Source organism: Protomyctophum bolini (genome assembly GCF_963924005.1).
Source record: "Protomyctophum bolini genome assembly, chromosome: 6".
Classification (NCBI taxonomy): domain Eukaryota; kingdom Metazoa; phylum Chordata; class Actinopteri; order Myctophiformes; family Myctophidae; genus Protomyctophum; species Protomyctophum bolini.
This window is the reverse complement of record NC_137867.1, coordinates 40,633,889-40,646,037: the sequence shown is the minus strand read 5'-3', so window position 1 is coordinate 40,646,037 and position 12,149 is coordinate 40,633,889. Positions and strand designations below refer to the sequence as shown.

At 44.1% G+C, this 12,149-nt stretch overlaps 1 protein-coding gene across 6 annotated transcripts in view; it reads right to left on the bottom strand.

Moving 5' to 3' along the window:
- Positions 1–5,832: 5,832 nt before the first annotated feature.
- fkbp15b (FKBP prolyl isomerase family member 15b) overlaps positions 5,833–12,149 on the bottom strand; it is a 50,908-nt gene continuing 44,591 nt past the window's right edge. For 4 of the 6 annotated variants that reach the window (XM_080766575.1, XM_080766577.1, XM_080766572.1 and 1 more), the window contains 4 exons: positions 11,149–11,652; positions 10,518–10,885; positions 9,848–9,977; positions 5,833–7,812 (listed from right to left, as the gene is read on the bottom strand). In XM_080766575.1, the coding sequence (XP_080622701.1) occupies positions 7,732–7,812; positions 9,848–9,977; positions 10,518–10,885; positions 11,149–11,652 (1,083 nt within the window). In that variant the 3' untranslated portion in view covers positions 5,833–7,731. The remainder of the gene's footprint in view (positions 7,813–9,847; positions 9,978–10,517; positions 10,886–11,148; positions 11,653–12,149) is intronic. The other 2 variants (XM_080766573.1, XM_080766576.1) reach the window with 2 other exon arrangements.

Below are 12,149 nucleotides of genomic sequence, written 5' to 3'. Positions count from 1 at the left end.
GTTTCAGCAAGGTGACAATCATGAATAACAGAATTGTTACTAATAATGATAATAATAATAATTACTAATTAGCCAAAATTACTAGATCGCTAATGACAAGCATATGGCTTAAGGAGAGGCCTGTTACCTCATTCACTGCCAAGTTAGAGTTCGTTTTTAGGTTTTTATTGAATTATGAAATAATATCGTGCCCAGACTTCATTTTTAATAAACATTTATCTCGTGCCCAGACTTCATTTTTAATAAACATTTATCTCCGATTCTATTTGCCAGATATATATTTTTTAATTGAAATGTAGCTTTATTTACGGCTGATAACTAAGTAAAGCGTTACCTTACTTTCCTGTTTAGCTCTTCAAATGAATACTGATTATATACATTTGATATCTTTTCAAGGCAGGCCCTTAGCGTCCCTTGACCCTTGACCCTTAGCGTCATGGATCATGGTCAGCAACATTGACACAAAGGGCTTGCTTGCTTCTGTTCCACAACACTCTCAATCTGCTTCTTTGTCTTTTTTAGCATTTACAGTACATCTCAATTGTAATATCTTGTAGGCATGTATTATGAAAGAGGTGGATATTAATAATTTCTGGGTGATTTTACCACAGAGCATTTTGAGTGATTTGTGTTAATCATTTCCCCACAGTCTGTCTACCAATGGCAGTGTGACAGTACCTCCTTGTGCCCTTTTCTTTTCTTTTAGTTTCTGTAATTTCTTCTGCACTCTTCCAGCGCCTTCCTCATTCGCCTTCCTCATTCTGTCTCAGTTTCAAAATGCGCTCAATAAAGCGCATGGCCTTTCTCTTCTCCTTCTTTGGCGGTCTATCAACGGCCGAGTGGTGGGCCCAGCTCTCCAACTTGTACAGCACCGGCCTTTCGTCTTCCACAAAGGCAACGCGGTAGATGTCATAGTTGTCCTCGTTGGCGATGGCCCATTTGTATTCGGTTTGCGTGAGATAGAATTCTTCACTCCAGTCGGCTTTGGAAGATTTAACCTCAATGTATCGCGTTCTTTCCCCGGGTAAGTCTAATGTGATGTCATATGGCTTCAGTGCTTCTCCGTCCCCGTTCTCCCATGTGGCCGCCACCGTGCCATGCTGCGATGTCAAACAGAGCCACGTAAAATGTTCTCCCCTTCTCCCTTGTTTATTGTCCTCAGGCAGCGACGTCTGTGAATGAAAAGTTAATGATTGTTAGTCACCGACACCTCTCAACATTCGGTTATTAGCGGTAACAAACGGCACCAAAACAGGATCAGTATAGCCAACAACTTGTAGACTATACTGTACCTATTCTGTTGTTTGTTAAGGTACTCACAGCTGGGATAATAATAAGATGATTATAGGGCCATCCATGTATTATACAGTATACTAATAAGAGCAGTGGTTCTCAAACATTTTCATGACCCCCACGCTCCCCCAATTAAAACAAGCTTAAGAAACCTGCAGCTGATCGGAATGGTTATCACAGTGGAATGGTTATCACAGTGGAATGGTTATCACAGTGGAATGGTTATCACAGTGGCGTAATGAATGGTTATCACAGTGGCGTAATGAATGGTTATCACAGTGGAATGGTTATCACAGTGGAATGGTTATCACAGTGGAATGGTTATCACAGTGGAATGGTTATCACAGTGGCGTAATGAATGGTTATCACAGTGGAATGGTTATCACAGTGGAATGGTTATCACAGTGGAATGGTTATCACAGTGGAATGGTTATCACAGTGGCGTAATGAATGGTTATCACAGTGGAATGGTTATCACAGTGGAATGGTTATCACAGTGGAATGGTTATCACAGTGGAATGGTTATCACAGTGGAATGGTTATCACAGTGGCGTAATGAATGGTTATCACAGTGGCGTAATGAATGGTTATCACAGTGGAATGGTTATCACAGTGGCGTAATGAATGGTTATCACAGTGGTAATGAAATTAGGCATCCCATGATATAGGCCAAAGATAAAACTTTTAAATCACACCTGTGTGAAGTGAGGGACGCTCTTATCATCATACATCAGATTCCGTGCGCAGCCAATCAGATCACAGACACAAACACACAAAGCTGTGCATAGGAGGGTCGAAAATAACGTAATTGGCCGATAAATCTACAAGCCGACCTTTTTGTGGGGCACTAGGCCCTCCTATGCCCAGCTTTGCGTTTGTACCACGGAAATTATTTGATTGGCACGGAATGTGATGCATGATGCGCCACTCACTTCACACAAGTGTGATTTTTTTTCAATAAAATGGTTAAACATGTTCGGCATTTTGCTGCAAACCCCTTCAAGGGGTTTGACTTTTTTTTTTACACGATATTTTAATTAGGACAAACCACTGGATTAGCTACATATTGGCCCCATTGTATATTTATCACATAAAGTTATGAATAAAGCCACTCACGGTGTCAACATGGTCTGTATCGATCTCCTTCAAATAGAAGAAACTGCCGCCTTCGGAAGATGGCCCTCGGGGGGATGCAGCCTCTGCCCCATCTCCATCTTCCTCTTGGAAGCCACTGGCAAAACCTTCCATGTTCTGGTGAATTGATGTGATGCGACGGTCATTATATATAACACCATATACAGTACATAATCTCCATATTTGGGCATGGCAGTGATGTGGCATGACAAGAACCCATTTAGACCCGAGGCCGATTCTACAAATGTCTTCTAAATCATCAGTTTTCTGAAAAACCTATGTTTCTATATTAGTGGTTCTCAAATTATTTCATGTCAAGGACCCCAGAGATTTCATGAAATTGGCCGCCGACCCCTATCTGAAAATATGTGTTGTTCCAGGGACTCCCCAGAAGCAAAGGTTTGAGTTAAAAACGTTTGCTCTGAAAGAATATAAAGATTTGCACCACATTTTCAGGATAAAAGAAAAATAGCAGACCTACCAGCTTGTAGATATGAGCTTGTAGATCTTCTATTTTTTGCTATTTGTTTTAACACCAAAAGGGGTTCCTGCACTAAATGGGTTAAGCAGTGACGTCATGTGGCAGCCAGTGCCCCTCCAATGTCTGTCTTTCAGAAATGACGTCAGGTGGCTGCCAAGTCTATGGAAAAACAGGAGAAAAAGTGAGGTGCGATCTTATCATTATAAATCATCATACATCTCATGAACTGAATTTATGAGAATGGTTAGCCGATTTGCTCGTCTACATATGACGTAAATGTTCCCTTTATTGTCAAAGGCATTTAATGTTTGTGTTGCCACAAATTTATGTCATATTTGAGGGGTATGACCTAATTTCTCCTTTCATATATGCAAATATGTGGGGACAAAAGCTGTTTCAAACAAAATCACACCCATGTGCAGTGAGGGGCACTAATATATTAAAGTCTAACAGTAACTCATGTTGATTAGGTGATGTAATGGTGATGTAAAACAAACGGTGCCAACACAAACATTAAACGCCATTAACAATAAAGAGACAAATGACGTAAGTTTTCCCTTCATTGTCAGTGGCATTTATTAAACAAACATTTAACTAAAGACAAACAGTGCCCCTCAAAAATAAAACAGGACAGTGGACACTACCTTCTTGGACAGGAGGCTCCCGGTTGACCTGGAGCAAAGACCAACCTCAGGCCAGATCTGGTGCTTTGGTCCCTTTCAATCTGAGGCGCCTATACATGGAATTCCTGGCCACGCCCCCTACTTCTGTTTCGTTCTTTATTTTGGAGCGTGACTGGCAAGGATTTCCAGTAGCCGTGTTGACAGTTTGTTAGTTTGTTAGCTCACAGCGCCCTGGGAGGATGATGTGGGTGAGGCCTATGAGCGCAAGAAGCTTCGGTATGCCGAGGTGGCAGCAGGTGCTGAACAACAGGGCTGAGAGGCCGCAGTTCGGCCCGTAGAAGTGGGCTGCAGAGTACTGCAGAGGCTGTGTGGGGCACGTCAGCTATACCAGCCTCAAATCCGAGGCCAGGCCCAACGTCAGCAAGCCAGTGGCTCTGGATCCAGAGGAGAGACAACAGCTGGGCTCGTATGACTTGTATGATTCAAATGTCATCTATATGCTTAGTAGATGAGATTAAGCTTGGTTCATTACACACTGGTGAATTAGCGACACGAGGGTTGCACGTTGAGCAATTTGAGTAATTAGCATAATACCATTAAAACAAAATACATGCATACATGGATGCACCTGGGACGTATCCTCAGTGATGTATCCCAAGGTCATCCGGGTTTCGGGTCTCCCCTCACTCAGGTGACCCAGCCGGGGTGATCAAGTCCCGACTTACGTCCCAGTAGCTACCCTCGATCCGTCCCATTAAAAACCAATCCGTTCATCCTGAACTACTCTGCCGGGACTGGGAGCATGGAAGGACTATAGGCTCTGTAGGTTGACTCCTGTCCGGGCCCCTCCTACGTCTCACCAGGTCCACTCCTGCTCTCACCAGGTCAGGCCCTGTGTGTTGCACCAGGCACTTTATTCAGGAATGGTGGATTCTCGAGCCGCAACGGTTCCGCAGGCTCCACCTTGCCCTTGGTGGTGCCGCAGGCTCCGTTTGAGGCTTGAATGGCCCTCCTAAAGGCCTCACCGTGGGTTTGTTGGGCTTCTTCCTCACGGAAGACACAGGCTGGGGCGCCAACCCATACTGCTCCCGGGTGCCACCCGTCTCTCCGGTGGTCACCAGACTATTCCTGGTCGTCACGTCTATTATACGTCACGTCTACGTATAACAACCTATATAAGGAAGAACAAATCTAAATTCATTCTGAATACATTCCATTTCCAAGCATTAGTTTTGCACAGAAAACGCTCCTTGGGCTAATAATGGCTATAGCCACTAGACATACTCAATAGTGCCATCAGGTGGAATTAGCAGCACATTACACCTTTACCGTTGAACTATATTCAGGGCAATTTATTATCGGACTGCTGTAAAAAAAAAACAGTAGTATTAGTTTAAAAAATTGCTAGATATGAATTTGATACACACAGTTGTGATTTTTTTTGTTTACATGTTCCTCATGTCCAAATGCTATGTGGTTGTCTATGTCTATAGTCAACAATTCCAGGGGTTGGTGACAAAGCAAAGATCGGCAATTTGGGAATGAGATTCACCTGGCTGGTAACTTGCTCGTCTTCTAGTCACCTAAAGTTTAGGTGATGGTTTAGGTCCTAAACCATCCTTTGTAGGCCCACACACCTGGATTCTATACCTGGATGGCTGCAAAACGAACCGTAAAAATGAATTAAAACAAGATGTTTCGTAGTGCAACTCTTTCTTTACGCGAACGTTTATAAACAAGGATAACGCACTACATGGCCAGAGCATGTAAGCATGGTGTAACCCAGTGGTTTTCATATTAAGGTCCCTTATTTAACCGGCATTTGAGTCACGGACCACCATTTGATGAGATTTAGCCTCTCAGACCAAAAACCTAGAATATGTTGTTGATATTTTGTCCACAATTCCATGCTGTATTGATGTTGTACCATAGGAGAGACAACAATTCTTCTACATGCTCCAATTGTGTCGACTTCTGAAAATTAAGTAATGCAGACGATGTTTAACAGTAATTAACTCATGAGTGTAAAATGAAACCAAATGGACCATTTTACGCTCTCAAGAGTTAAGGATCTAAAATGCTCCATTTGGATGCCAACTCTTCGTCATTTAGCTGGGGACCACCAGGAACCCCCTCAAGCAGTGGTGATCCCCGGACCACTGGCTGAAAACCACTTCCGTAACCTACAATAAAAACAACCAGAACCTGGTGCTGTGAAATCTCACACACACACACACACACACACACACACACACATTTCAGTTAGCAAAAAAAAACAAGTGTAAAAGATTATGGGTTTGAAGCAGCAAGCTAACAGTTGGCTGAAGCCATTTATTTATTACAATACATTCTCAAACCAGACAGACAGACAACCGGAGAAACATACTGCATCCATTCGGATAAATAAATGTACTACAGTATATTGTTTAAAACATCTGCTATAGTAATAATTACAGACCTGGCATGGCCCAAAAGACCACCGAATGAAAGCTGCCATCCACAACTTCTTCTTTTTTAAAAGTGAATAATACATTATTTGAAACAATTTATTCATAACCAACACCACTACTGTGACTAATATAGTTGGTCCACACAACCAGTAGGACCACTACTGTGACAAGAAGATATTTAATGAATAATTTAATAATTTAATTTAATGAAATCCAACCGAAACGACTCGCCTTCCCCCAACGTGCTTTCCATTATAGCTCCGCGGTAAAGATTTGGGCACTTGCACACACAGCCACAAGACACCTGGGATGGAATCCCAGGGTAGGTAGTGTAGGACTAGGGTTGGGAAACTTTAGGATTTTAACCATTCTTTCTTTAACGGTTCTCTAACGATTCCTATAGGGGGTTCCAAATGGACCCTTACAGAGTGAAATTAAAACGTTTGAGAACCACGTTAACAATTACGTTTTGTATGGTAATTGTATAGCAGACATAAAGTCCACATACAAGAGCTCTTAAAAAACGGTTCCAGAAACGGCTCCAAATACGATGGAACAGATTCCGGTTATTCAATCTGGGAACCGGGTTTGCAAAAGAAGCGGTTCCATGTCCCAACCAAGGTTAATTAAAAGAGAAGGAAGAGAAGACCGTACGGTGGACTCCATGTTGCTCCCTGGAAGGAAAGAAACATTCGCAATGGGCTATATGCAGCCAACGCTTCCACGTTCAGCTTCCTTGTTCTCAACTGCGCATGTTTATTTCCTTCCAGGGAGCAACATGGAGTCCACCGTACGATCTTCACTTCCCGTCCTCTTTTAATAGTCCTTGGTCCCAACCCTAGGGTAGAACCACTTAAAACCTTTAGTCTTAGTGAAACGGATTGAGTTACTATAACACTCTGACCGCTTTTTCACACCAAATCTGTTCGCCAAACATTGCCGATCTAGATTGCCGATCTGCCCCTTACTTTGGGGGGCTGGATGTGCCCTTCCAGAATAGGCATACTGTGGTTCTTCAAGTGGTTAAAAGTTATGGATCGCAGCTTTAAACAGTAACATTAAAATGGACAGAAGAGTTTCTTTCCAAATGAAACATTCATACTTTGGAAATGACAACTATACTTAAACAAAATCACAAGAGGGAAAATTAAAAACTAATCAAAAGGTTAGTAGGTAATAGTCTAGTGAAAAACAACATGTTTATAGTCTGGATGATGTACTTTGGGGACAGTGGTTCTCAAAGTGGATTCCAGAGACTCTCTGGGTTCCTTTAGGGGGAGGGGTCCTAAATGTACCCTTATGAGTCTAACTCTGACAGTGTATGAAATACAGAAGTGAACCATTGCTTTGGGAAATGGCCATTATAGAAAATAACTCTTCAAAATGGGGTTTAGTTCCATCGTGGAACACGGATGGGGCTGTCAGTCTAATCAGAATTCATAACGATGGAAGGCTAACACATCCTCCACGCCACACAGCTTTAGCAGTAGCTGTCCAAGCCAACATGTTCTTAAAACAGCGCATACTCACGGTTTCCACAACTCCTCCCCCCTCCCTCCCTCCCTCCCCCTCTGAGTCAAGTGCAGTTATAGGGAGCACCCACCCACCTCCCCCTATTCTTTTCACTGGATCAGGTAGGTATAGGTACTAGGGTGCCCGTTACGTCCTTAATACGGTCCTGCGTAATATAAGGGGGCGTCCCACCGAAACATTCATATTTAGATATTCCTTCATGCTTCCGGTTGGCTCGTCAACCGAGCCAGTCGAGATCGTCGTCTTCGTCGTCGTCCTCTCCGAACAGAGGGGCGGGGGGAGGACGCCCCTTCATGCTCTGTAAGCAAACACCACACACACACCTTACGGTTAACTAGCGGCAATGATGATTAAATGCCAAGTCCAGTCATCAGATGGCACTGTTGCAGCAGCTATTAGCGACCTGTGGGGTATTTGATAACTGGGTTAATTTGGCAAAACACCCCAAAGGTTTTAATGGCAACATAACATGATCCATTAAAAGCATCTGTGCCATTTTAGATTTGAGCTATATTTATCCCATTTAGGAACGAGACCAGATTCTACAAAATGTCTTCTAAATTCTGTCATTTTTTCTGAAAAAAACCTGTTTCTATGTCAGTGATTATCAAACTATTTCATATCAAGGACACCAAACATTATGTAATTGGCCGCTGACCCCCCCCATCTGAAAATATGTTGTTCCAGGGAGCCCCAGAAGCTAAGATACGAGTTAAAAACGTTCACTGTGAAAGAATATATATTCAAAGATTTGTGCCACATTTTCACGATTTTACAAAAATAGCAGATCTATAATAATAAGCTAGTAGTGCAGCACACGGTATGAGCTTGTAGATCTGCTATTTTTCAATAAATAGAAGGAAAATACATCGCATGGATGCACCTGGGATGTATCCTCGGTGATGTATCCCACGGTCATCAGGGTTTCGGGTCTCGCGAACATCATACCCCTCATTCAGGTGACCCAGCAGGGGTGATCAAGTCCCGACTTACGTCCCAGTAGCTACCCTCGATCAGACCCACTAGGGAAAGACCAGGGCCACACAATCCGGTGGGACAACTCTGGAACTACTCTGCCGGGACTGGGAGGCACAATTCTGGCAAGTGGAGGGACTAGGCTCTGTGGGTCGACTCCTGTCCGGGCCCCTCCTACTGTACGTCTCACCAGGTCCAATCCTGCTCTCACCAGGAGTACAGCCTGTGCGTTGCACCAGACTCCCAGCACCAGGCACTTCATTCAGGAGTGGTGGATTATTATGCTTTACCTATTGAAAAATAGCAGATCTACAACCACCGAGTTGTAGGTCTGCTATTTTTTTTAAATCGAAGAACGACTGACATAGAAACTGACATTTTTAGAATCTGAACTCAGGTCAAAATGGGTTAAAGAAATAATGTAAAAAAATATAATAAGGATGTGATCGTGCATGCACATCCACTATAGCCACGGTGCTGGACAAACGGCAATACAGAAAGGAAAAAACAGCGTGTTGCAGACTATTTTCTCTTCCTCAAAAAAATATAATTAGACATTGTCACTTCTTTTCTTTAAAACATTTTTTTTTTTTCATTGCGATACCAATAAGCACACTATGTTGGTTCCACTGATTAAAGCCAGGACACAGATCAAAGCCAGTTGGTAAACCGCTGCTCTGCTGTGATCAACATTATCTATCCAGAAGTGACAATAGCTTCATGTTAAATCTAAATGCACACGTTACTGCACAAATAAAGCGAGCACCCAGCAAGGGAGCAATGACAAATTATACTGAAATAAACTCACTGCGATTTGCCAGTTAACCGTACCTTTTCTGCTAATAAATGATGTTAGGCAAACAAGTGATCATTACAGATAATCAATTAAAACAATGAGAGCAACGAGCAAATCTACAAATTAACACAAGACAACACTGACGTTAACACGGGGAGTTAAGGGGGTGGGGGGAGGGAGGGTTCTCAAAGCGCGGCACAGGGATCCCGAGGGGTCCTTGAGGGGGTTCCAGGGGGTCCCCGGCAAAACCACTTAATATATAATAAATATCTGACGTTTAATCCATTAAACTTCTAAATATGCCATTTAAAAATATATATATTTGTATAATATATATTTCTTTTCAGGGGAGTAATGGGACTGTAATTCCGGGGGTACAAATGGAACCATTGGTTCCAGTTGTACACTCTCAAAATTATTGTATACTTTAGATTGTAGAACCAGAGTGATAGAAAATGGTATCAAATGGTCTGTGGCCTAATGCGTGTCAAACTGGAGGTCCTTCACAATAAAAGGTTTGAGAACCACTGCGTGTAGAAGCCCTGTACAGAGCCTTCCTCACCAGCTCCTCCTCCTCATCCTCCTCAGCGGGTGGTGCCGGCGGGAGTTTGGTTGCAGCAGCGCTGGTGGTGGTGGTGGTGTTCGCGAAAAATGGCTCCTCTCCATTTTCCTTCCCTACCCCCTCAGTCAGACTGAGAGCATAGTATAACACAGGGAGGGTGAGTAGGTAGGTGTGTGTGTGGGGTGAGGAGGGGAGGGGATGGGGCCAAGGGAAGGAGATGAAACAAGGATGGAGATGATGGAGAGATGGAAATGAGTGAGAGAGAGACAGACAGAGGTGGTGGTGAGGTTAAAAAGATGAGTGTGCGTTAAGAAGGTTAGGGAGTAAAGAGAAGGACAGAAAGGTGGCGAGGAACAGAGAACAGAAAGAGAACCAAACCAATGAACTGAAAGAAGAGAACAAAAAAAAACAACATGACAGGAAATGAAACGCATGATTTCAAGACAATTTGGATGAGCAGTGAATTTAAGCGGGATTTCATGCAATTATTATTAGGAAGGGATGAACAGACTTAAAAACATTGGGCATCACACTTAAAACTGTTGTAGACTTCATCAACTGGACCGCTGTATTTAAGACAGATGTGTTCAGTCAAGTCAAAAACGGTGTGTAGATCGGCTATTTTTGGCTCCCCCCAGAATATGGTTGCTGGGGGCCGTGCAGGACTCACCTTGTGACCTTGTCTGTGTTCCTCTCCTGCAGTGGACTGGGTGGAGGCGGAGGCTGGGTCGGGGGCCCGGCTGTGACTTTAGGAGTTGTCACGACGTGCTCCCCCCCTAGAGGGCCTTTCACATCGACCCTCTGCTCCCCTAGAGGGCCTTTCACATCGACCCTCTGCTCCCCTAGAGGGCCTTTCACCTCCACCCCGTTGCCTTTGTGGACCCCGGCGGGTTCAGTGTCCGACTCCGTCTCGGAGGGCATGGTGCCCTCCTCCTCCTCCTCGCCGGGCCTTCTGTCGTCAGCAGACACCGCCGAAGAAAGATCAGCGTTGTGTTTTTTTTGCGGGTGGGAAGGTAGTTCCGCCGCAGAAGGCACTTCCTGTTAGGGGTGCAAAAGTTAATTGTACTTAAAACGGATTATGAAAAATAAATAAATGTAGCCTCCCCCCCTTCTCAAATCTTTTTATAAATAGCGGAAAAAGCTCGAAACAGGCCGCAATGGGAGACGTGAGCTTGTAGTTTGCCAATTTTTGTGCGACAGTGTTGTCAACCAAGTATAAACATAAGTATGCAAGTGGTTAATCAGACGATTGAAATTTCTTTTAAATGAATTGCTAAGAAAGTGATAGATTCAAGCCCTACTTCCTGTACCTGGCCGCCGGTCGCCTCCTCCTCCTCCTCCACCGTTTCTGCCGCCGAGCATGCTGGGGGATGATGGGTGACCTCTGTGCCCTCCGATTGGCTCTGCATCTTACACTCTGTCTCCTTCGCTGCTACTACTTCCTCCTCCGCAGCCACACCGCTGCTGGGTCGTGTCTCTGCCTCTGCCCAGGCCTCTTCCTCCGCAGCCACACAGCTGCTGGGTCGTGTCTCTGCCTCTGCCCAGGCCTCTTCCTCCGCAGCCACACGGCTGCTGGGTCGAGCCTCTGCCTCTGCCCAGGCCTCTCTGGGCTGACCGGACGGTTCCTCCGATTCCTCTTCCTTCTTGCCGTTCACGTGCAGCAGTGCGTTCCCCGGAGCACTCTCCACGCTGTGGTGGTTCGCCACACTCTCGTCCTCTTCCTCCTCCTCGTCGTCTTCTTCGTTGGTGCTCTGTCGCGAGGAGCGTTGCTCTGTGCTGCCGCTCAGGAGCTGCAGAGTTACGTTCTGTGAAAGAGTCAAATGGATCTCATCAACGTTTGTTTAGTGTAAGATTGATCCTTTCAAATTCCACTTTTAAAACACTTAACCCATTTAGGCCTGACATCGAAATTAAAAAAAAAAAAGTCTTCTAAATCATGACCGTTTAATGAAATACATATGTTTCTATATCAGTGGTGCTCAATATTTCATGTCAAGGACCCAAAAAAATATATGTGATTGGCCGCCGACCCCCATCGGAAAATATGTTGTTCCAGGAACCTCTCAGAAGCGAAGATTTGAGTTAAAAACGTTCATTCTGAAAGAATATATATTTAAAGATTTCAAAAATAGCAGATCTACAAGCTCATAGCTATGAGCTTGTAGATCTGCTATTTTTCAATAGTTAAAGTTTAAAATAATGCTTAAAACACCAAAAGGGGTTCCCGCCCAAAATGGGTTTTAAAACATACACTTATGCTTCATTGACTGGGATCCCCCAGGGGTCCATCTTTGGCCCCCTA